Raw genomic sequence first — 26,478 nt, forward strand, 5'->3', positions numbered from 1 at the left:
TGTTTTATTTTATATTAAATTAGTGTAATTAAGTTAATTTAAAATATTCTATATAAAATATAGTGTAATTAAAATATCTTTAATCAAACTTCATGTATCTGCAAATAAAACGTTACGAAAATTCACACGTGTATCTTGTATTTAATATAGAAAAACACTTCACACGAAAGGAAAGGATAGAATGTATGGAAATTTTTCAATGACACCATCGACAGTAAATCTTGTAATTAATCGGCCGTAATATTTATTATCCGACCGTGAAGAAAGATTCACGGGATAAGTTGGTAGATTTATCGAGGATACGAAGGGCTTGGCCCGAAACGGAACAAAAAAAAACGCTACTAATTAAGGAGAGCGATTACACGTAACGGTATAATTAAGAGAAAGGAAGAAGAATTAGAGCCGGTACTATGACAAATAAACGACTTTATCCGCACAGGAATTAATCGAACAGGCGAGGAACACGGCTTGCTTAACGAGATATAATGTACTCGGTTTGTTGAATTTATCAGGAAGATTCTGATGAGTTCAGAGTCTCGTGAGTTCAGGATAATCATATGAAATAATTTTATTCTTCCAAGGCAATTATTAAATATAAATATAATATCAAGGAATATAAATATCAAGAAATTATAAAAAATTGTTATCCTATCTTTCATTTATTTTATCATAATAAAAAATAGATTGTTTCATGCTTTATCAAATATTTGGGATAATATCGCAATTGAGTGCTTCAATATAATTTTTAAGAAGTCGATATCCTTTGGCGATATTCATTTTGTATATTTATGGTGGAGACCAAAAGATTTGACTGGTCCAGTTTATAAAGGGATAAACTCAACATGTTACCAGGAAGACTGGTAAAGGAGCGTTCTGTTCCAAATGAAAAGACGAGGAGAACATATAAAAGAAAGACAAAGATCCCGAAGTTCAGAAGTGCCGCCCGTCAGCCTATTACGTTGATCTGTTAAACCACTACATATGCAAATTTTGGTAGGCAGGGCTTATAGTTAGTGATGCGCTCTAATATATTTCGAATTGCATAGAAATTAAGATTTAAGCGCCTTTTACTATACATATAATATATGTATATTATAATATATTATATTATACATATATAATAATAGACTAGCTATAATACATTTTAAAATATTTAATCTAATATCTCCATCTGCTGTTACTTTTACTATCCTAATGTATTGTGTAATAAAGAATAATACGTTCGATAAATTATTATTATTATCACGGCAATCATTGTCTGTACGTAATTATTTGTTTCAGTAATTTTTTTATGAAAACGTTTCTAAAATAATTTTTGCAAAAAAAGACCCGCTATTTCAATGTCAGTTCGATGATAATAGGTAGAAGAACCTGAGAATGAACCCGTTCAATTACCAGAGCAGAACGTGTTTACATGTAAAACAAGTGGTTTATCGTGTTCATCGATGTGAGTAAGAGTTCTGCCTTTCTTACTAATGACCCAACTTCATTCCGAAGGGAGACTACCTTTAAAGGCGATAATTGTATCGACATTCTTTTTTCCACTGAGAGTTAAACATTGTACTTCAACTAATCCTGATATATATACAAAGGACTGCTCTATTTCATACTTAGTATTTTTATTATACTACATACCCAGCATGTAATAAATTATGTTTATTTTGAAAGAAAAGTAACGTAAAAATATTTTATAGAAATATCGATTTATAATAGATATGATTTGAATAAATATAGGTTTGCCATTTTGCTAATATAGTATAGACGATAATCATATGAAGCCAATAATAATATATTATTATAACGAAACGACTAAAAGATTGATATATCGGATCAGCAGATCGCTAATTGTATATATATGCAAATTATAGCCAGTTGTTTATCTAGCAATCAGACGGTTACATATTTCAGTTGGAGATTGTGATACGTGAAATATTATATTTTACTATAGAAATTATAATCAGTATTTAAACATTATAGAAGGAATAATAAAAGGAAGGAATATTCTAAAAATGTAAAGATCTATAAAATTTATAAAAATAATTACGTGTATACATATTGTAGTATACCACTACAGAATTTCCTTACTATATGAATTCGCTTCATTAACTAATACATGTATCAAGACCTTGATAGTACGTCTTATTGTTTGCTTATGAAAGTTTTATTTAGATACCCTACTTCTTTCTAATTGCTCTATACGACTGCTTTCTTGAATACTTCTGTGACTTGTACACTGGTTTTTTAAAAGATTTACTAGATAAATCATTTTAAAAATATAACGGAGAAACTGTTCAATTTATTTCAGAAATTTATAAATAAAGCGTTCTCGAAAATTGGCTTTCGATTCATTTTTGCTATACCACATTCGTTCGTTGGTGTTCCTCTGTTGAATTCCTAAAAAAATCTTTGTCGAACGAGAAGGATCACGAAACCACCCCTTTGTCTCTCCGGAATCACTCGAAGGAAAAAGAGAGAAGAAGAAAGAAAGGAGAAGTCGAATCGAAATCCTCCTCGGGGTTCTTCGCGAAAGAAGGGGTTGCATTCGGGCAGGAAAAAAAGAGCTGCTAATTGACACGAGCGATTGCACGTAACGGTATAATTAGAGAGAAGAATACGGAGCCTGGACCGGTGCACCGATGAACCAATGAACCGGCCAGAGAGCGGCAAGAGGGGAAGGAGAGAAACAGAAAGGCAAAGGGAAACAGGGGAGAGAAGCAGCCGGCGAGTTCCGTCGAGGGTAGTGATGGGCATTCAGTTTCTCCTATATCACGAGTTTTCAAACAATTTACACGTATATTGACACGTATATTGACACGTTGACTGGCATTGGGGGTCTCCGGTAACCGGCACCTAGACCTTCCACTGACGTCATGGAAGTCACCGATTAATTGAAGTAATTTCCACATGATTCAATGTACCTTTCCGACAACTAATAAGTTATTTCAGATTTATAAGAATTGTCAGTTCAAGTATTCAACAATTTCTGGAACAGAGCTGTTACAGTATATTCATTTATAATTTACTAAAAAATTGTTTAAATGTACGTTCAATAAGAGAGATGTTGATATGTTTACTTATTATGCATTTTTTTAATGTGGTTGATAATTGACGATAAGGCAAAATGGCTTGTCAGGTTCACATTTCAAAGAAATGTTTCATATATTACGCGAACGCGACGCTGAACCTACTGAAATAAGTGATACCATTTTGACGCTCTGGTTAACACATCAAATTTACCCGGCAGTTAACGCGGTAAATTATTCAACCAAACAGGGAACATAAATCTTTCAAGAAATTCGACAATTAAGTAAAATTCAATAGCGACAAGTATCTCAAAAAGAATACTTATCCGAACTGATCTACTAGCCACAATTTATCTTCAACGTTATTCGTCATATGTCGAGCTACGTATTATAGAAGATAAATCAAAGCTATTCGGTTTTGTCATTCGATCGGTGAATAATCACAATAATGGAGAACTCGCGGTGCCAGTTCCAACTGATTCGAGGTGCCTTAAGGCCATCGCTAGTCGAGGGGGCTCCCTCTTTGGGAGAACGAGCAGGAGAGACCGATCCCGTGGCGTGCAGGAGAGACAAGGCAGCGGGAGAGAACGAAACGTACCACGGTCTCGTGGATTCTGCCTGCACTCTGCGACCATTCCGCAGTAACACGTCGTCCAAGTCGGTTTCGCAGCGTTCCTCGGTCTCTGGCCTCTTGCCACGAGGCAGCACACGTCCTCGAGATGATCCAACAACCGATCCGCCGTGGGACCGGCTTCTTTTTACCGATCCTGCCTACCTCTGTCTAAAGTCTCCTTCGAACGAAAGGAAACCTCTTTCGATTCCTGCTCCTGAAAAATTCCTTCGATCGTGCTGGAATTTCACGTGCCAAATATGGTTCTGTTTCCTTCTGCTCCCCTGGTCTCGTAACGTTTACGGGATCTCAAAGTGGTGAACAGGAAGGACACTTTAAAATAAGTTTTCAGTCAACGTGGATGGTGATTCTTAAGACGTTCGACCGGAGGAGAGTAAAGTTGTTTTGGAGTTGCACGTAACAGCTCCGGTGACGCTTCGTTTTTCGAATCGACGAGAATGAAGGGCCACGAAGAAGGTCGAGAGGATTTTAGCACGGTGAACCACAGCGTTCGTCGGGGACGCCTCGAGAAAGGGAAGTGACAAGAAATCTTTCGGTGTTTGAAGAGCTTACGAAATGATCGAGAATTAGAATGTGTTTACCCGTTGGTGTTTCGAGTGACTGTTTTCGATGACACTTCCGCGTCCGGTTGCCTTGACTAACAGGTGATCGTTGTTTCACGGCCGATTCCTCTTTTTTATATTTATCAACGGTGACTTACGAAAGTTTCCTTACACCCTCTGTATGATCGGCGTCGTTATTATCGCCGGAATTCATGATGGAAATGATTGAAGACAAAGGAAATCGTGAGATATTTTAAACATACTAATGAGGATAAGCGTAATCAAAGTTTGTTTTAGAAAAAAGTTGGCAGTGTATCTAAGTATTTGATTATTAAATAATCCTTTCTCTTTTCCTATTGAAAATCTTCAATTTTTTACTTTCAAAGAATTTTGTGACGGTACTATAATTTTAATTTTAGTTATGAATTGTTCGCTTATCTTCGAAACAAACTATCGCTAACTATATATTATAACGATTCTATATCATGTAATATTTATATAGGGACATGAACAAGATAAAAGAAAAATTTTGTTCATCGAAAACAATTTCTTCCGCTGTATTTGTGAAGATCAAATGTTTCGATGCTGAAGATGAGATATGAATTGTGCCGTGTGAAAAATGATGGGTTTCCCGGCAAAACCGGAAATCTGAACAGAGATTCGATGAAAGTGAACCGACACGAGTTGTGTTATCGGTATTAATTTAAAAAGTAAGTGTCGTTGTGTGGCTTTCGTCCATAAAAAAGTGAAACGTTGCCCGATCGTACTGGGGCAATAATTAACTCGTCCTTAACGACTTTGGATACACCTGGTTCGGTGAGTAATCGTTTAATCGGTTTAATGGGCTATGATAATTAACTATCGATAATGTAACCTTGCCTTTGTGATTAACGTATTAATATTGTAATTAGAAACTAAAATCGATAGGATTATAAATACATGGAAAGCCTATTCTATTTAACCCTTTAACCCATTAACCCTTTATAAGACCATGTAATTTGAAAAGTCATTCCTACAGCTAAATAATACATCTTTGCTTTTGAAATTTTATTTCGTTTTTATATCGCAAATTCAATTTAATTTAAATTTATCGCGTGTTGATCTAAGTTTTTCTTTCCTTTTAATTGACGTACATACGTATAGTGGTATATGTTCTTTAATAATTCCTTATAAGTAAACCTAACAGCGATTCTCTCAAACATGACGATTAAATGACGTAAATAAATTTGATAATCAGTAGTTTATATCCTTTGGAATGTCTTCCCGTTGCAAAAATGATTAGGATCTTTGTAATGCCCATTTGACAAACGGATACGCATATCGTAATATCAAATCGCGTTTCGATGGCGGCTCGACTCAAGACAATTTATTCCGGGAACAATATCTCGTTGAATTTTAAATGGCCGGCGTTATCGAAACTAGTTCACATAGTGCGAAAAATGCAACTGATCTATCTGGTTTTGTTGCGTTCGCGCCGCATAAATAGAGAAATGCCGGAGCCGTGAGCAATAAAACAGTTGACGGGTTAATTACATTAGCTTTCAGATTCTTTGATATATTTGTAGGATCTTTAAAAAAAGCATGCATGGCTTATGTAATTGATTCTAAGCAGAAAATATAGGGACTGTGACTATTTTAATATTTCAATAACGAAGAACTATTAAGTCAACTATACGGAGATGAACAAAAGCATTCTACTAAGTTTCAATCCTATATTAAATCCTACATTGAAGTTTTTAAAACATTAAAACTGTTTGTCTATGGTTTCTATGTACCGTATGGTTTCTACAACTGAAACCAGAGTGAAATTGGAGCACAGGATATTCTAGATATCTGTAAAATTTGAAAGCATTCTAAAAAGAAGCGACTGAAAGGAATACACACGTATCTCATTGAACAAAATGTAAGTTCTGCAGAAACGATCTCTGTTGCATTTCATTATGGACATTTCAAATCCACCGAATATTTTAGAAGTTGTTACGTTTTGGTTTTCCGTTATCGTAACATATATCTGGTTATGGATGAGGCGCAGGTTACACCATGCAACCTTATCTCATCAGTTTGAGCTTTTGCTAAGTAACTTCCTTGCTATACGACAGATACGCAAGACGCTAGCCTTTCGTACTAGCAGATATACATAGATAGTATATGGTTGCAGACGATGAAAGTTGTCCGGTGTAGATTGCGGAATAACTTTGATTGAGAAGTTTACGATAAGAATTAATGGGATATCACTCATATAATACACCTCGTACACCGTTTCCTTTAGCTCTGTGTATTTCGTAATTATCCTATTAGTCATTCTTAGTGCTCTGTTTATTCTGATAATTATTCATTTTTAATTTAAACGATAATTTTTTACAATATTGTTTTCATAGTTCTATTTTAACATAATATCACAAATAACACTATCGTTAAAGTACAGAAGAATTTGTTAATGAATTGATAATTTGTAAAGGTATTCTAATAATATTAGGTAAATTCCACAAGAAGGTTCAGGTACTATTGCTTTTATTTTAAAAAATCCTTTGCGTATCCGGCAATTATTCTCTCATTTCGTCTTATCAACAAAAAGTTATGCGTGCGTCGTTGAAAAGTGGCTTAACTGCGGATTTTATGCGAATTCTCGACGTTGAATTCGCCAATGTCAGTAATCGGATCTCGTTAGCGAAGAATCAGTGTGCGCGATGGTATTCGACATCGATTAACATTGCCGTTAAGGTAAGCTTTCGTTTGAGAGGTAGCTTCGATCGATCGATGAACATTCGCGCCGCTGATCCACGACTTCCCTTCTGTGATCGCCGCTCAATGATTTACGAGACCCGAGGCAGATTAATTGCTGCACACTTTTAACGAGGCCCGGTGTTTCTCATCCGATGATTATCCGTGTTTTATCGTACTGCTGTCTAACTATTGCGCCTTGCCATTGTGCATCCTGCAACGAACCTTTTGTAGGTGGAAGACTTTTTTTCCCTTTTTTTTAAATCTTTTATTGTTGTAAATTTAATCATCAAACGAATTTGATAATTATGTGATTAATCAGATTTCAGTTCATGTTAATTTTGGTAACTATTGAAGTATATAATCTTTCTTTGACAAATTTTTAAAATATACCAGGGAAAATAACGAGTATGCGTGTTAAAACGTATACATTATCGATATCGCAATTAATTCGAATTTATATGTTTCCAATTGAACAACTATTTCCATCGTAATTAAGCGAGTTCAATTTGCTTAATTCAATAAGCATCCGTATTACTCTACCATTTCCATACGTAAGTAAGGATAAAAGCAGTTAGCCGCCACCTGACTGGGAGACATCATAAATTTGCCGCCGATAAACCTACTGAAATCCTATAATAGCCGTATCATCGCGCAGGTATCCCATGCGATAGCAAAAGCAGTAAACGGCATAAAATGTGAGAATACTTAGCTTATCGGACTTATGAATTTAATTGTAATTCTTTTAATCATCGAAAATTTTATTCGGATAAAAATTTCGTATATTCTACATCAAAACGACTTATTCTCTCATTATATTAATTCATTCTTTATTCTTTCTCATAATTTCCTTCTACCTCGATCAATTATCTTCTTCTTTATCTCCTCTTTCCTTTTTTCATTTTTATTCTCCCCTTTTCCGTTCGACATTCTACCGTTCCGTCCTCTGCTTGCTTCCCCCCAAGATCTTTATCCAATTTCTTTTCTTTTCTCTCTTTCAGTCTCCTTTTTTCCATTCAACATTATCGTTTCCTTTTTTTCTTTCCTGTTTCTTTCTCGTATGTTTACAATTTCTTTAACTTTCTCTTCATCCCCTTCCACCATTATTTCTTTCAGTTCTTTCTTTTTCTCTCTCTCTACTGTCCCTCACCTGAAGTCCTCTGTACGCACCTCCTTTCTCTCCTCTCGAGTCTACAAGCCGAGTAAGCACGCTCTCGTTTTCTCGCATGCACGCGTACGGTGAATGTGTTCTCGTATCGTCCCTATCCAGCAACTTCGTTAAGAGGACTCGAGTCGTCCTGCCGCTCCTCGTGAAAATCCCGGTCCAACTCGTCGAGGACAGGTTGATGCAACGACGTGCATACCTTTTCCCTGCCATGGAAAACAACGATCCGCTCTTACCTGGGTGTAAAGTGGTCTGGGTATTTATGAATGTTTAAGAACGTGGAATAATGGCCCTGTAAAATGTAAAAACACAGGCTTGCATATCGCATACGCTAGCGTCGAGCAGAATATCGTCCAAAGAATATTTTATTCCGTGTACTTCGAAAGTATTCGATGTCATATAAATCGAACGTTACGATCTGGAAAGATTAGCTACAAGCACACGGCTCGAAAACACTAACGTAGGATTGATGGTGATCGATGGTGATTCTATGTGCACAGATAAAGTTGAACAGGAAGAATCTAGTTCTTTCGTTTAAGACCGCGTTTCTTTTAGAAAATCCAGTTTGAAATAGATGTCATTGGATCCTCAGCCATGTTGAATTGTATTCTATCAACAGTTTAGCTAAGTGCATACAAAATATTATGTAATATTCTTGGTGTTAAAAATATTTGTTGTATCTTATATTAATAAAACAAAGAGTAGCATTGTATACATATACACTATATCCTTAATGCCAACCGAGATTCACTTATGTATGACATCTCCTTTTGAGTAAAACTGGTAATAAAGTTAATGGTTTGAACTGCATGTCTCGTAGAACCGTGAGATAGGATTGAAAGATGTAAAGCATAAAGTCGTCATGATGTCTCCTAAATTGGAGCGCTGTCCTTTAAACAAAGCGGTTACCGAATATTGTTGAAAAGGATAGCAAGTAGATGTTGTCTAGACAACGATTTATGACGGAGCATCGTTTTTACGATTATACGTCAGGATACTTTCATATCGTAGAAGACTATTTCAAAGGAGCCGAGAATTTATGTTTCCTCCATTTTGGAAGCAACGTAATTAATAAAAATATATTTTACACTTTTCCCAAAACATTTACACTATTCCAAAACCAATGCTAATCGCAATCCGAATGAGCGTATTATACATATACATATCTGAAATGCGCATGTAATTACGAGTCTAACAGGAATTAAATTGCGATGTTAATGCTTTCCCGTCCGCTTGTATCAATTCTTGGCCTTCTTCTTTCTCACTCTCCACTTAGATATTCGTAGCCGGCAAACGTGTACCGTAGAATTTCAGTGAGTTTATCGGCAGTGAAGTTACGATAATGTTTCCTGGTCAGGTGGAAGCAGGCTGCTTTGCGCTTCTCTACAAGGCCAACAGCAATAGTAAAGTAATGAAATTATGTTTTACATTTTATGTCAATTTTTTTTATCCATTCGTCTCAACCAGATTACATAAAAACATACATTTCATTATTACATGAATTATTACATAGCTCGATGAAACGATCATAATATAGTTTCATGAAACATAATTTTATGATATTTACAGTTTCGTCCAGATTGCTCTTAAATTTACTATCTAAAGTACAGATAAAGATATTGATGCGTTTCATTTGTTAAAAGACGTACATAAATACATTTTCTTAATACGATTCCTAGTTCTTTGCATAAATTCAATTTATCTTAAAAAGATTATGAAAACTCGATAAATAAATTAATAAGGATTAATCCTCTATGCAACTTGCAAGTTATATACTATTTATTCGTTTATCATTATACCAATTAATATTCCATAACTTTTAGATCACAATGACAAACCACGATCTTTGTCATGATGAAACAAAATTCTGATTGTAGACCGGTAAATGTTTATCGAAAAAGCACGTCAATAACAAAATGATTATACGACTAATTATGACAATAAATCATGTACGTTGAAATAAAATTTTCGCTTGGCAAAGTTAACGAACGTATCTCTAGGCGACGATTGAAGATACGACGTCCTCGCGGTCCTAAAGATCTGTACCTAATTATCATCGCGAGCCGAGGATTCTTGAAACTTTACAGATTTCCTTTTCCTCTTTTCAATGGCCGTTAGCCACGGAACGTCGTGTGCGCTTTTAATATTAGATCAACGATCTTTTACGATCATTATAGCCAGCGTGGTACCCATCCAGCTGCGCAGGATCAACGATCAACCGACGAAGACCAACTCATTCAGCAACAAATGTAGCGGTGCTTGCACTACCGCCGGTCATGTCTTGTTCAACACGCCAGCGAGATACTTTATTGCTGATAATTCGAGGCCGGTCCCGCGAGAGACGTGCTGAAGTACGCCATTTACATTCCTGTCGTGATCACAAATGCATTTTATACACCGGCTAATATTCTGCTCGATCGCGTGGGTTAGATAGACGAGGATATACAGGGTGCTTTTCTAGTATACTAGAAGCTTTAAATCCTGTTAGAATCCTGGAATTTTTATATTCTCCCTAAATGATATAGTACGCTATGTTATTTTTAAATTTATTGCCTATCCAGTTTCAAGCATAAATATCTTGGTAAAAATATACCTAGCCCATTTGTTGAAACCTACCGGCTGCAATTAATTTATATTCAGTCATGAAAGTCATCATATAACCCTTAAACCTGAATTATAACACCTTAACTTTTGGTAATTGAAGGATCCAGTAGTAAAAAGATACATTTGACAATATGTGCTATAAATTTCTAAACCTCAGAGTTTTAGGAGAAATAATTTTATCAGAAAACGTAATATTTAAATAGCTAGATAGACGATAACTGCTATAAAATTTTGATTGTAAAATTCATCGACCCATTAGCTCCTGTAACTTTGGTACATTGCATTAATTCGGATATACACGTTGGATATACACGATTTTATAGTTTTACTAATAAAATCCAATCCAAATAAACTATTACATGTACGCGCATAAAGGTGCTGCATGTACCTTTGGATCTTTACTCATTTTTTAAAATTAACATTACATCTACGGTAATTTGCTGACATACATTTCGCAACTGATGACAGGATACCATGTTCCTTTAAAAAGCTCCCGTTCGCAAGCGTGTTTAATTTGTTTCATGGTCGGTTCACTGAAATTATAGCAAGCCGGGATCAAAAGTTACAAAATTTACGACTCGTAACTTCAGCGAGTAGCATATATTAACTAGTCGCAGCGGGCAACTTTGAATGCAACAGCCACCCGTCGTGGTCGAGCAAGGTGTAACGCAAGAATCGATGTGCCATAATCGGGCCGAGCTTTTTGATTTAACAGCGCAGCGTTTCTTAATGAACGACGCGCCTCTTCTTTCGCTTCTTTTAAAACCAGTAGCGGAACTTTTTGATCCGCGATCGGGTTACCCAAGATCATTCACTCGCGAACAAGACCCAAGGTATACTTTTTTATACGTACCTGTCATCGATTACCAAGACCTTGAGATGCAACGCCATTCTAAAATGAGATCGTGATTATTTTAGATTTAGAAAGAAGTATTTATATCTTGCTAAAATTAAACTATTCGAAGTAGTTAATAAATAATGTATTTTGCCTACGAAGATAAAAGTGACCTTGAAAATATAAATACCTCTGTATTAGTTCTCGATGTCTAAATTAAGATATTTCCCACTAATGCTTTCATAAGAATCGAAAAGATTCAATAACATAAAATTCATATCGTTTGGCTGGGCAATGATGGCTTTTCTACTGAAAAATTCCAGACATTCCACTTTGATACTAGCAAAACCAACAGATAAAAATGACTACACTAAAAAAATTCAGAAAATTTATTATTTCCGCTATCAAAACAGAATCTGCCCGAATTAAATTTAAAGCAAGGTGATAATTCTAAAACCACCTTTCTACTAAGTCACGAAACTTGATAGCAATACGTATTAAAAATATTACAGACTTTCCAAATCTAACTCAACGCTTGCAAACAGATGTATGTACGTTCGCCATATGCAATCAAGGCGAGAGTATATCCATAAACCATAAATACAATATTGTCGCTAGACTCTACTCATCAACAGGTATAGTTCTCGTGTCACCGTAGCGTAACAGTTGAAAATGAAAAGTTATAGAGTTTACGAGTCGTAACTCAAGTCTGTAGTTTCTATTAACCAGTCGCGTACATGGCTGGAGCCTGGACCGAGAACAAGAACCGAGGACTCTCGTGAGTCGCTTCAGGAGCAAGCAAGGTGTAATGTCGAATCGATGTACCATAATCGCCTGGACTTAGGTGTCTTTCGTTTCAAGCCGAGGCTACGGCGTGCTTGCAGCCCACAGAACTGGTATACACGTATATATGTATATTGTATATACTAGTACGTGTACTCACGTACTCATTTTGTATACCGGGTGAAGCACTTGGTGTTACTGTTTGGAATTCCCTTGTGAAATGGTCTTAGCAGATACTCTTCGTGATTGTGTTTCGTGAAAATTATTTTTAATTCGAATAACACGGTTTTTAATGGAGCTCGAATATTAACGGGTCCGTTCAAGTGCATACACGCTATTGTAAATGCAAATAAATATTTACACACGAAAGTTGTTTGACTTGGTAGAAGAAACTTAATAGAATACTCTGACTTTTTTTTAAAGAGATTTTTTTTAATGGAGATATGTATTTTTATTGTCGACGATTTATTGCATGTTTCAAGATACATTCGACAACATGTATATTCCATATCGTAATATATAAATTCTGCCTTTTTTTTCTTTAGTCTTATTTTTTGTATATTAGAACTTAATCGAGAAAAATGGTAAGACAATTTGGAAGTTAATACTTATATCGAAATTACTTTGCAGGCAAGATGGCAGTTTGCAGCGGCTTACTCATTATTTCGCGATTACTTCTCATCGTCGTAGCATTGACTGTACCAGGAACATGGATGTGAGTATCCCTTTTTGTAGAATTACTAGCTTCTTAAATTAAAGTTCCAATATCGAGTATTTCGATACCGTTAAGATATAACTGATTATATTCAATTACGAATGTAATATCCAATTTTTATATAATTACGAATATTCAAACATTTAAGTAAAAACGTTATAATGTGCATTCCCTCATAATGTTTGCTATTAAATGCAGATAATAATTCAAATTTCCCTAAAGGAGTAAGCGTGAAATTCACAACCCCTACGCAAAATTGCCTAATTACTCGGCGCAATCTTCAAGGTACAGATCGAAGAACACAAGTACGGGGTATCAGGACGATAATCGATAAATTAATATGTCGTGAAGAGAAAGGTACGGTTCTCTACCCTCATCAAATTCCCGCAAAAATTGCCCACGCAACGACTACCATAATTTATAGCTCTTTGTATACAGCGAGACGAAATCGCGTCGTGGGAACACGATCGAAGGATTTTTCATAGAATCGCTGTCCTCTTTCTCAAAGTACCCCCGACAACGGTGTGTCTAATTTCTGAATTGCCTTAGTCACCCCTAACTTCCACCCCTGCACGTCCATGACAAATCATTGAATAGTTCCGAGATTGGTACAGATTTCATGGCGTGGAATTTTCATCCGTGAAGATCCTTCATGCCCCGCTTCGTAATTGGATTTTTGGAAATCACTGGGATTATGGTATTTTTTCTTCTGCTTCGGTGAAAGCTTCTTTATGTTTTTCTAAATCCCTTCCTTTCGTCGAAATTTCTGGCCAGTTGAATTGAAATGGCAAATATTTTTAGTAGAAAGGAAAACGGAGGAAGTTGTTCAAAATTTCCCTTTCATAGCAAAGATTTTTTGAAGATACTGCTTGAGATAGACTTCGAATTAACTTTTGATATTTCTAAAATTAATTGAACGAAGTTTCAAATGAAATAAGAATTAAATGAAAAAGGGCTAGTTCGTTTAATAAATTTTTGTTGAATTTTTCTTCCTAGACTCTACCTAATATGTCAAAGTTGCGAGTATCGAAAGTGGATTATAATTAATTTAAAGTTGTTAATTTTAAACAAAGAATATCGAAAAACAAACACTTTTGATCACTGATAAATGCTACCAACTTTTCCATTACACTGCTTCCCATTTCAAAATTCAAAAGATGACACTAATAGATTTCGATCGTTGATAAATGATCAATAACCCTTTCAGTCATTATAGTGGTTTTTTTTTCTAAATCATATCGCTAAGCGTCTCTGATCAAGAAAATGCCTAATCATTTGGGCGGGACTCATAGGATCTCCATAAAAGTTAATCCCTCTTATCTGAGCTTAAGTTAAGAACTCGATGGATGTAATCTCTGGTCGTTTTAATTTTATCTTTACTACATCCTAATTAGATCTGAGCTTTTGAGGGATCTTTCAAAGAGCTTTTAATAAATTACTTTCAATATTCGTGCAATTTCTATGTACTTTAACAAAACCAAAGAGTTCTGTCTTAAAGATACAGATTTTGTTCAGTGAATTACCACCTTATCTGCTTCTTAAAAATCTGTATATTCAACTTTTCATTCGCCACATATCCTTGTTATATACCTTATCCAGCGAACACACTCGACGTGAGTATCTACTCTGTGCGTCGTAAATGGCAGACTTGAATTCTTCCATGACTTACGGTCTTACGTGAGCGAATTAATTACACGACATTTCAGTCGGCAATAAGATAGAGCGTAACTTGAGCAATGGTCTATGCAAGATAAAACAATTTTCTCGCAAAAATGCGCGTTTCTCTCGCTAATCTACCCTCCAGTATCAACGTAACAACCCCTTAAGTCACGACTAAGAGCCAGCGTCCAGATTAGATTCCGGACACACGGCGATGTGCGTGTGTTTAAGTACAGGAATGAATTGATTCACACCAGGCCATTCCCGGTGCACTATTTCTCCGTGAATCGCGACGATATCGAAACAGTCAGATTAAAGGGTGGCCTCGAGACATTTTTCTCGTCCCACGTGAGAAGAAAGTGGCGTCATTGTTGGCCGCGACACGATACTTTCCACTAGATGTTTTAGTTTCTTTCGTTCGATGTTAGACTAGAAATCGGTTAGCAATTCGCTCGATTCGCTTTAACATCGAGCATATAGTTTCTTTCACTTGTAATATGATCAATTCTTATTCTTCGTTTCTTAGATTTCTACAAAATGATACGTGCATGTTGAGCGAAAAAAATGAGAAATAGGAAAAACAGTAACATAAAAAACGAAGAATTCCTGCTTGAACCGTAGGAACAAAAATAGGTACGTGTTACTCCAAAATGGTCTCTTCCTTTCCTTTGTTCCTCATCCCTTCTTCCTTTACTTTATTTCCTTCCTCTCTTTCGTTTTGATCTTTTTGCCGATATAACGATGATATCGATGAAATTTTTTTCATTCTGAAATAATTTATGTTTTATTGCATGAAACTTTGCCTACTTTTAAATTTCTATGTTTCTTTGTTTTCATCCTCAGCAAGCAAAGATAAAATCCTCATAAACTCACAGTCATTTCTTTAAGAATTTCTTAGATGAGGAGCACAGTCAAAGTAACTTTTAAAGTCTCGAAGGAATGTATATTCTTAGTTGTATTAATGGAGAGATCGTACTTCATGGTTGATAATTTACTACTGCTAATAGTAATCATTATCTCAATCGTTCGTCTCTGCTAACACTAAAATAATACGGATCGATTACATTACTCCTACGCAAAATAAGGTGGATAACGTATACCTGAGCATTGTGAGGAATAAAGTCTACGTCGCTCTTCAATGTTTATTAGAAAAAAATTATCATATATCCGATTTAGAATAATAGAACATAAAATTATATTTAAATTGATTGATATTTCAATGTGTAACAATCGAATCTCATACAAAGTAAAATTTTCTAAATTTCTACTTTATATTGGAATTAACTTATCATTAAATTCGTGAATACGTATTAAAATTGACCCCATTTCTATCTCTTCGTCCAAATGTTGACAGAGTTAAGGATTAGATCAATGACTTGAAATAGCAAAGTTTATTCAACGGGAAATTAAAATTAAATATAATATTTCAATTAGAACACCCGGTACGTAAAACCATACGATTGCCGGTATAATCTTTTAAGAGACACGGGGCATTACTTTTTGGGACGGCACGGCCTACGAAGTGCCCCACGAATTTGCGTGGGCAGGATCCTTCGAAATATTATCGTTCCCCTCCCATGATTCCCTGCGTCATTGTTTTAGGGGAGTGCAAAGCTGATAATATATCACAACCAAAACGTGTTCCGGAATATTAATGCAGTCTATTATGCATACCCTAGTGTAGTTTACCATGAGACCAATGGTTGAAAATCTTAATCCTCTAAATCTCGTTCAGATTAGTTAATTCGCTTCTTTAATTCGAGTGACTTCGCTTCAAGCTTGTATTCATGAAAGTCAAATTGCTTGATTTGAAATCGTTTACTTTTTTTTTTAATATTTATCGGTGATGTCTTCGAGCACTGTATGTTACGTGGGATAGTATCACGCGCAACTTTCACCCCAGTAAAAGGGATTAGAAACTGCAGTAAACAACGGCATAGAAACATCTGAGATGTAATAATACAGTTTGCTTAACGTCAGGAACGATATCTCCTACACAGAATGGTCTACATAACTGGGACAAGTTGTATCTCTTTCTAAGTTACAATTAAAAAAATTTGACAATTAGCTTTTATCTTTTAGAATATTGCTTCCAAGTGAAAAATCTTCATTAATTTAGTACCCATCTACTTTCCTAAATACTATATTCAAACAAAGTATTTTAAGGCATCGTTTAACGTTTGGGCAAATTTCATCGCAGTGTAAAGAGAGCGAACGAGAAAATTAATTTGATTCGATACTTGGGAATATCCAACAACTTGTATACTACATGTTGATCTTTAACCCGTTCTACTACCCTTAAAATATCGAATACGGATCCTCATATATATACACTATATATGACATAACTTTCCTATTGTTTCCTACACGTTTTGCCCATCAATCCTGCGCATTGAGGTCGCTAGACTGCGTCCATTTTATGTATTCGATTGGCAATATCAGAGCATCCAAGTGTGTACAGCATACACTCATACTCATGCTTATATCGTTGGTAAAACCTTTACGAGCACCCGTTTCGAATTTCAGATTGGTAGATCCGTTAGAGACCCCCTGACTTCTGTCCGTGACGGCATCATTCCATCATCTCGCTCGGTTGACTCACAAATGTACCATTAAAAATCGGCACGGAGAACCGTTCTTCGCCCACGGCTTTTCAGCTCCAAATTTGTATAATCAGCGTAACAAATCTTTGCAAGTTGGACCGAATTTATACATGCCTTTTGGAAAAGAAGGGGGCGTCGAGTATTCGACAAAGGGTGGTTGATCGAGATGGGTTTTGGAAATATCGGACAAGCTTCCACGTTGGAAGTTATTTGTTCGAGCTAAGAATAGATTTCGCTCGAGGTTCCATTGAAACTTATTATCCTTGTAAAACTCGTATTGAAATTTACTAATATAATATAAAATAACTGAAACAATGTAAAAATACACGTGATATTTGAATAACGCTATTAACTGTTAATCGCTACCCTGAAGTATCCCAAACAATATTCAGTACAGTTAATGTTTAACGTTAATCAAAATGATGGATTTAATTTTTATTCAACAGAGGTACATATTGGCTTGGTGGAAAAGTTATATCAACTCTATGAATACAACTATAAATCTATTTTATTAAGTTAAATAATATTTATTGTTTTCTATGACCTTACTCTATCGCTCTATTCTTTTCCGTTCTGATTTTATCCTAACGTTTGCATCGCTTTTTCCCGTGATCGTTTCAGAAACATCGGCCTGCAACACTTTCCACAACTCGAAACTGCTCAGATGATAGAAACTTACGACGTCGCTGCATCGAGCATTTGTCATGGGCTAAAAGGGCTCTCGCAAGGCCAAGGGAAGCTATGCCAGTTGTCCGTGGATCACATGCCAAGTGTTGCGAAGGGTGCAAAATTTGGAATTCACGAGTGCCAGCATCAATTTCACGACCGAAGATGGAATTGCTCCACTGTCTCTGATGAGTCAGTGTTCGGACCTATGCTTAGAATAGGTAAAACACTTTTATACAAGCTACTTATATCAAGTTCTTTCTTTCTTCGTCAATGACCTTTTATTAGCAATACTTGTTTCCTAACAACCTCTTATTTACGAAGAGACACATCACGATGCGATGATCTCATTATTGCAATCAAGAGATAGGTAGGTTTCAATAAACAGTACGGAAGAAATGAAGAATATTACACTAATTCATGGATCGATCAAGGATAAGGACTCTCTTTAAACAAATAAAAGTTTTAAAATGTTATCATTTATAAATAAGTTTTTAAGCAGTTATTGATATAGCTTTAAATGCTAATAAAAGGCTTAAACGGACGCGTTCCTTTTCCTAGCAAGCAGAGAGACCGCGTTCGTCCATGCGATCACAGCTGCAGGAGTGGTATATTCGATTAGCCGATCTTGCAGAGATGGACAATTATCCTCGTGTGGATGTTCTAGAAGCAGCAGACCCAGAGATCTAAAGCGAGACTGGATTTGGGGTGGCTGCGGAGACAATCTCGAATACGGTTACAAGTAATTATTGCAAACTCTTTTTTAATTTCACTAACTGTTTTAAAATTCTCCCTAATCTGTATGTATATTACTGTCAATGTTTAACATGCTCAAAGCTTTCATCGAGAGCTTTCTCTAACAGATTTTATCTGTTTAGATTTACACAAGCATTCGTTGATGTGAAAGAACGTGAGCGAAGTTTTAAAAGAGGCAGTAGAGAACAAGGCAGAAGCTTAATGAATCTTCATAATAACGAAGCCGGACGCAGGGTAAATTTCATTCTTTTTTATTTCCATTTTATTAAATAGAGACAAAGAAATCATTAGCGTTAATAATTATGAAATTAACAAATTTCCAAAGGCTGTTATAAAACGGTCCAAAGTAACGTGCAAGTGTCACGGAGTTTCTGGAAGTTGCAGCTTAATTACTTGCTGGCAGCAACTTGCTTCCTTCCGAGAAATCGGTATGTTTTTTTTAATGTAGTTACTTTTAATGTTGCGATAATAGAATAATATTATAAATACATATTAATCATCTTTACAGGTGATTTTCTCTTAGATAAATACGATGGGGCAACAGAAGTGAGAGTAAATAGACGTGGGCGTCTGTCTATGCGAGATCCAAGATTTTCGTTACCTACTGCGAATGATCTAGTTTATTTGGATGAATCTCCAAACTATTGTCTTCCTAATGAAACACTTGGATCGTTAGGTAACAAATTTTTATTCAAAAACTTTAAATGATCAATTTATTAATTTCTTTTGGTAATTTTCAAAAATATTAAATAAATACTACACGAGACTATGCTTATACAAATTTCTTTCTTTCTTTACAAAAAATAAATATTTATTAGGTACACACGGAAGAATTTGCAACAGAACATCATCCGGTATGGATGGATGTAATCTTCTTTGCTGCGGTCGAGGATATAACACACAAAAATCAACCATTAGAGAACGATGCGAGTGCAAATTTCATTGGTGTTGTTTCGTTGAATGCAAAACTTGTGTTAAAAGCGTAGATATTCATACCTGCAAATAAAATTTCAATTTTATTTTATACTTTCATAAGAAAAATTTATGTACCTTTTTGTGATACAATTCTCCTCGGTATTTCAGATAGACATCAATTATTAGGGAATATTATACTGTGTATATACATTTCTTAAACTTATAACGAACGTTTAGCAAAATACTTTAGTAAAATGCTTACCTATTATCATCATCATTTAAAAAATGTGCTATATCATATTTAACTTAAAATATGCACACTAATCCTTTATTTCATACTATTATACATTTTTCTCATGAAAAATTGGATGTATGAATGAATACAAATAGGTTTTTAAAATTCTGAAAATAGTTAAATGACTAAAAACACTGCTTGCATCTTAAAAATTATGAATTTGATATTATTTAACAATGACATATATGCCCTATTACCGATATTCAAAATTCAAATTTTAATTTTTAGACTGAAGTATTATTAATGTTTAAAGTGTAATATATAGATTTATTTTTTCATATGTGCAGGATTTTCTACGGAGTCTCAATAAATATAAGTGCACTTTACAAAATCCAGTAATAAAAATAAAAGCTATAAATACAGTACAGTTATTTATGAAGTTAACTCAACCAAATTAAGTTTCATAAATGACTCACGGTCTGTGATTTCATAAATTAAAAAGAAAAGCAAAATAAAAGACTTCATAAATTTTCTGAACTATTTAGATATTTTGTTATTTACAATTATGATACAATTATTAGTACAGTATTATATTTGTAAAGAAATATTTTTATTAGCATGCAAAATAAGTCAGCCTAATATGTAGTATTAATTTAGTTTATAGTTAGTGTAGTAATGATAAATCCTGCACACTTATACATATTTAATATTATTGAGCACAGTAGGTTTATCGTATTTGTCATAAATTAAATTTTATTTAATATTAACATGATTATTTATTGCTATCTTTATATAATGTATGCTGTATAAATTTGCATATTCCAATTAAAAGAAATGCTTAAATAATAAAGACAGATAACACTAAAATAGAAAACATGTTTTTGAATATCCTTCCTCAAATATTTTCCTAACTTCAAAAGATCTGTAATAAAAGTTAAAAGATCAAAATTTGAAAATTATTATTATTTTTACTTTACTTTATGATAGACAAAATGCATAATTCAAAATCTGTTAGATTATGCAACTTATATTTATTGCTGCGTACTATATATATACTTTTATATAATATTTATACATAACTGAATACTATTCATATGTTTCCCAAGGTTTCTCTGGATAATTCATGGTCCCAGGTCTTGGGTGTTTATATTCCTCTGGTTCTTGTAAGCAAATTCCACTTTCTAACAGTGTATCGATGAGTGATTGTACCTTCTTTCCAATAACAAAAGAAGTTTTATTCAAATAAATTTCAGATATACCACTTTCTAAACAACGTTGTGCAAGCATACGTCCCACAAACTTATATGCTATACAATCATTTGTGCTAAAATAATTTGTATAATTTTAATTTGGTTTTTGAGTTTTGAAAAGTATTTAATTATTAACTATTTAAAATTTTTCATAAATTGATCAAATAATCTACGTAAGTCTAGAAAAAATCTAGAAATCTTTGTCATCATTTCTTTTGCTAGTTGGAATTTCAAATTTCAAATCAATGCATTTCTATTTCATGTATTTATAGTGTCTACAAACCTATATAATTGTTTTTTCAATCCCCAATCTTTACTTGATACTGTGATAATTGGACCATTTTCAAAATGACATATTTCTGCTATAACATGACGTTGAGTGGTATGTACAACCAACCTATCCAAATTTTGATCACAAGTGTTAAAAAGATACAGTATTAAAACTTAGTACACTATTAAGGTTATAATAGAAAAAATTATGTTATGATAATTATCTTACTTATGCCAATATCCACATTCACGTTTATCAAGAGCATATCCTATAGGTTTCCTTGCGATTCTTAAACGTTCTAAATTTCGTGGATTGCGATTCCTGATTTCTTTACAATTTTTTACTATTTCTGCATTTCCATGTATTTGTCTTTTAATTAAGGTGTTAGTAGGTATTCGAAGCATTTTGAAATTTTATATAATTTATAAATATTTTAATAATTTTGTTTATTCAAATGCAAGTAAAATGTATACGTATGTATATCTGTCGTTTAAACCTCAAATTCTTTAAATATTTCCAGACAATCACAAATAATGAATATAAGCTGGGCAGTGAACTCCTCGCTCAATTATACTACATAATCAATAACACAATAGACAATATTTTTCATAATATTTACATGTTATGATATTTGGGTTTAATTCAATTAAAATAATAAAAAGTCTATTTTAAGATAATTAACAAAGTTCAGTGTTATTTAATCTATGTGTACAATTTCAATGAATTTTTTTCTTATACTATTTAATTATTTAAAAGAGCTAATGTTTTTTTATTAATATGGTATCATAATATTATAACATTTATTAATATTCTTATTTTATTACAAACAAAATTAAAATATATTAAAAAACATTTTATATTTTGTTGATTCATAAATTTCACCTCTCTTAATTTGAAATAAGAAGTATGTATATACATATAGTATAGTTTATACAAGAATGTAGTATAAGAAGAATATAATCATATATAGAAAAACACATTTCTTAAGCATATAGTAAAAAGTATAAGCAGTACACGGTAAGAAATATATTAGAGAATACAGATACTTGAATTTTACATATTTTAAGCATCATTATATAAGAATAATAATGTAAGAATGTGAATGTATGAAATATTTATATTTGTATGGAAGAAATATAAAGTAATAAATATATCATGAAATTTACATAAATTTGCTTTAAAATTTTGAATTCTTATACAGGGGACAGCACAATCTACAGTATCTTGCAAGGATTAAGTGTATAAATCTAATATTTTGTTTTTCTAAGTTTTATACATAACCAACTTAGATATGAAAAATGAAAAGGGAGAGTAAATATATAATTCGTAGTTAAACAAATGCTACGTTGGACAAGAAAAATTTATAACATTAAGAACTAAAAATTATTTTCAAAATGGGTACTGTAGAATATGGTTTTCCAATGATCGGTGGTTTAATGCCAGTAAGTAAGAATGAAATATAATTCGTTTATCTATGAAAAATTACATTATATATAATAATTTTCTTATGCATATCTAAATTTTTTGAATATTTCTTTTTTATATAATTAATTTTTGTGTCGCTAGCAAATTCAAGCTCTTATAGCACCACCTGTATCAGAAGATTCTAAAACAGCAAAAAATAAAAAGGACAAAGAAGAGAAAAAGCATCCGTATTTTAAAAGAAGAGGACGTGGCCACAATCATGATATCTGTGATGCCTGTCGAGATGGAGGAGAACTTATATGTTGTGACAAATGCCCTGCATCATATCATTTGCAATGCCAGTGAGTTTGGATACTTCAAGATGAAAGAAATGAGATTCAATATTTCTGGCTTTAGTAATATTATTTTTAAATATAAAAATGCTTACTGAATCTAATTTTTTGTTTAAATGAATTGAATTTTATATATATAATCATTTGCAGTTATCCAGCAGTGGATCCAGCAGATATTCCTAATGGAGAATGGTTGTGCTATGCTTGCCGATGTGCATCAAAAAAAAATCTATTAGATACTAAAGGAAATGAAAAGAATAAAAAAAAATCTGCATTAGAAGTGTTAGCTTTGGCAGCATCTTTAGTTAATCCCAGAGAATTTGAATTGCCTAAAGAATTGCAATTACCAATTATGTTCCCTGGTAGTAATAAAGTAGATTATGTTTCAGGTAGAAGAGGAAAACAACAAAGTGGAAGTAATAATGGTATATATTATTTAATTTTTTATAGATATTTATTACATAATTTATTATTAATTATAAGATTTTTTTTTCAGTAGGGAAAAGTCACTGTTTAGATAATAATTTAATGGTACCTTTACCAGCACGTTTGTGCTTTGAATGTGGTCGTAGCTGCAGAAAAGCACCATTAATTGCATGTGATTATTGTCCATTATATTTTCATCAAGATTGTTTAGACCCACCACTCACTGCTTTTCCAATTGGGAGATGGATGTGTCCTAATCATCCAAATCATTTCATAGATCAAAATTTATTAACCTCGTGTAGAGTGACAGAACGTATTAAACTTTGGGATAAATATGCCAATCAACGTATAGATCAACATGCAGTAAAATTAGATTTTTTACGTAAAGCGCGTGCTGCAAATCCACTTTTTCGAACAAAGATAAAATTAGAAGGTCGAACAAGAGTAAAGGTACCCTGTTCTGTAAAATTTCATTATGAACACCCACCAGAATTAGATCCTGTACAATTTTATCATGATGCTGTCATAAGACCAGTGATTAAAAATATTAAAGTACAGGGTGTAGAAGCTAATGATAACAAACTTCTTAAAGTAGAAAAAGAAAATACAAAAGTGCAAAAATTGGAAGAATCAATGGAAGTAGAAAAGGAGATTGAAGAAAACAATGAAATAAAGGATGAAAGTAATCAAGAAGATACAAGTAGCATTAAATATGAGGAAAATGTGGAACAAGAAAATGTAACTGAAAGTAGTTGTAATGATGACATTAGTACTGAATATTATGCAGAGAAGTTTGGTTATGATGTAAAAGAAGGTATACAATTACTTGAAAGACCAGTTTTAGAAGCATTGGCATTACAACGATTAGAACAAATTTTAGATCCAGATGGAGAAAATTATAACATAATTAATTGCCAAACAAGGGCCAGAGCGGCATTGTTTTCTTTAAATCACAAACCTAAACCACCAACTTTTATGGTTCATAAAACACTTACTATTGGAAGTGGACCAAATTGTGATTTAGTTTTATCTAATTATGGTAACTGTAGCTTTACATCTTCAAAACACGCTATTATTTTTTTCGACGAGGTAATAATGGATAATGATTTCAATATGTATCGTTTTCATTAAATATCTTATGAGATGTATTATTTTATCTACCTGTATTCTTTTATTTACAGAGTACCAAACGTTATGAATTATTAAACTATAGTGAATATGGAACAGTAGTTGATAATGTACTATATTCTTGTAACTATACAGGCGTCGTAGAAGAGATAAAAGAAGAAGTTGATGATAAATTCCAATTATTGACTAAGGAACAAGATACAACAGAAGCAGTAAAGGCTATAATAAGAGAAAAGGTTCTGACTCAGAAACAAATAGAGAAGAAAAGAGTATTATGTAAATGTAACTTGACAAGGTCTGAAACAAAAAATAAAGATCACTTAGAAGAAGGGTGGGAAGGAAGTGCTATTGTTGCTCACGGATCGACACTGGCATTTGGATGCCTAATGTTTGTATTTAATACGATAAATGCACATTTAGAACGATGAATCCTTATAGTGTTAATATTCCATCATTTCCGTGTACAAATATTTTCGTAAGCTAACGGTAATTAAATTAATGAAACGAATTCTTTTTATTTTATTTTGTTTGTATTTCATTGGCATTCGAAAGTAAATTTCAAAAGAATATTTCATAAAAATATTTTATTGAGTAAAGCTATTATCATGTATTTGCATCATAGTTTACATCTTTATCGTCGTCATTAATAGGTTCATCAAAATCTCTAATCTTAACATCAGCATCCTCTCCATATTGAATAATATTGTCAATCGTCAATTTAATATCTGCCATACTTTCTTCGTTTTTTATATTTAATGGATAAAAACGCACCAAACTGTAGTCCTCTATAAGCCTTCCTATTGCTTCAGTGAGGTTTCTGTATTTTTCATTCGAAGAATCTTTCTCCATGTCTGATAATAAACTGTATGGATCAGGTTCTAAATATTTGTCTAGTTGCTTTTTTGCACTTTTTGACAGTAAATCCATTTTACTAAGGATATTAATATGTGGTAATTCTAAATTAATCATCACACTAAGTGCAGCCATTGTACCTGATAAAAACTTTGATCCATCGACCATGAATTGACTATCTATTAAAAATACCCCACATATGCGAAAATTGAGATTTTGCAACATTGTTATTAATTGACGAATAACTGTCATATGCGAATATAGCTCTATTTGTCCTGGACAATCAAAGATGATATAATCATCATCCACATCACCTAATTTTTCCTCTAACCATGATGAGTTTTCTACTAAATACCTACAAATAAAATTTTACTGTAAATGTAAAATGTTTAACTTCACTATAATCTTTATACAGAAAGTAAAATTTATTTCATAAACTTACTCCATACAAAATACAAGACCACCATTAGGTCCAAATCGTAATTCATCATCTTCCATAGCATCATCTAACTGAATTAATTCTCTTATATCAACTAAAGGTTCATAATCAAAATATTCTGCTGCTGGATCTAAATTTACTACTTCTATTACTTGTCTTTCACTGGCTGCATGTTGTTGCATAGCAGAACAATAAGTGGACTATATAAAAAGATTATTAATATTAATGTGTAATATAATACATATTTAATAAAAAATATGTGTGTATTGTTTAATACTTATATTAATATAATTATACGTTCATTTTAATTTAATTGCACATTTCAATTGCATCGTTTTCGTATACTTATACTTTACATTCATAAGTTTTAATAAAAGAGGAAGAGAATACCTTTCCGCTACCGGCGGGTCCCATCACAAGTTGAGCGTATCTCATTTTGCTTTTCTGCTTTTAAATTAATATCATACGAATTAAATAATAATTAAATAATAATATGCACTAC

The 26,478-nt window shown here is 33.3% G+C and overlaps 4 protein-coding genes across 7 annotated transcripts; 2 read left to right on the forward strand and 2 right to left on the reverse strand.

The window, feature by feature from the left end:
• The first annotated feature begins 3,572 nt into the window (after positions 1-3,572).
• LOC138182968 (protein Wnt-5b) lies at positions 3,573-19,727 on the forward strand. 3 transcript variants are annotated; one of them, XM_069119455.1, is made up of 9 exons: positions 3,573-4,439; positions 4,699-5,012; positions 12,935-13,019; positions 17,903-18,168; positions 18,509-18,689; positions 18,826-18,937; positions 19,029-19,131; positions 19,212-19,379; positions 19,522-19,727. In XM_069119455.1, the coding sequence occupies exons 3-9, from the start codon at positions 12,940-12,942 to the stop codon at positions 19,707-19,709; spliced, it is 1,098 nt and encodes a 365-aa protein (XP_068975556.1). In that variant the 5' UTR covers positions 3,573-4,439; positions 4,699-5,012; positions 12,935-12,939; the 3' UTR covers positions 19,710-19,727. The 3 variants fall into 3 exon arrangements, with proteins under 3 accessions (XP_068975556.1, XP_068975555.1, XP_068975557.1); XM_069119454.1 differs by having other exon boundaries at positions 3,573-5,012; XM_069119456.1 differs by lacking the exons at positions 3,573-4,439; positions 4,699-5,012 and adding an exon at positions 6,802-6,917.
• A 1,142-nt stretch (positions 19,728-20,869) lies between these two features.
• mRpL18 (mitochondrial ribosomal protein L18) lies at positions 20,870-22,006 on the reverse strand. Its single transcript, XM_069119459.1, has 3 exons — positions 21,603-22,006; positions 21,387-21,500; positions 20,870-21,177 (listed from the first exon to the last, which is right to left on the reverse strand). The coding sequence occupies exons 1-3, from the start codon at positions 21,776-21,778 to the stop codon at positions 20,940-20,942; spliced, it is 528 nt and encodes a 175-aa protein (XP_068975560.1). The 5' UTR covers positions 21,779-22,006; the 3' UTR covers positions 20,870-20,939.
• Positions 22,007-22,299: 293 nt separating this feature from the next.
• LOC138182966 (PHD finger protein 12) lies at positions 22,300-25,265 on the forward strand. 2 transcript variants are annotated; one of them, XM_069119452.1, is made up of 6 exons: positions 22,300-22,391; positions 22,576-22,816; positions 22,941-23,140; positions 23,282-23,556; positions 23,628-24,646; positions 24,739-25,265. In XM_069119452.1, exons 2-6 carry the CDS (start codon positions 22,769-22,771, stop codon positions 25,111-25,113), a joined length of 1,917 nt encoding a protein of 638 aa, XP_068975553.1. In that variant the 5' UTR covers positions 22,300-22,391; positions 22,576-22,768; the 3' UTR covers positions 25,114-25,265. The 2 variants fall into 2 exon arrangements, with proteins under 2 accessions (XP_068975553.1, XP_068975554.1); XM_069119453.1 differs by having other exon boundaries at positions 23,631-24,646.
• Positions 25,255-26,454, reverse strand: LOC138182969 (GPN-loop GTPase 3). Its single transcript, XM_069119457.1, has 3 exons — positions 26,367-26,454; positions 25,980-26,176; positions 25,255-25,892 (listed from the first exon to the last, which is right to left on the reverse strand). The coding sequence occupies exons 1-3, from the start codon at positions 26,409-26,411 to the stop codon at positions 25,289-25,291; spliced, it is 846 nt and encodes a 281-aa protein (XP_068975558.1). The 5' UTR covers positions 26,412-26,454; the 3' UTR covers positions 25,255-25,288.
• Between the last annotated feature and the right edge of the window lie 24 nt (positions 26,455-26,478).

This window comes from Bombus flavifrons, chromosome 9 (assembly GCF_040668555.2).
Source record: "Bombus flavifrons isolate JBK064 chromosome 9, iyBomFlav1_principal, whole genome shotgun sequence".
Taxonomy (NCBI): Eukaryota; Metazoa; Arthropoda; class Insecta; order Hymenoptera; family Apidae; genus Bombus; species Bombus flavifrons.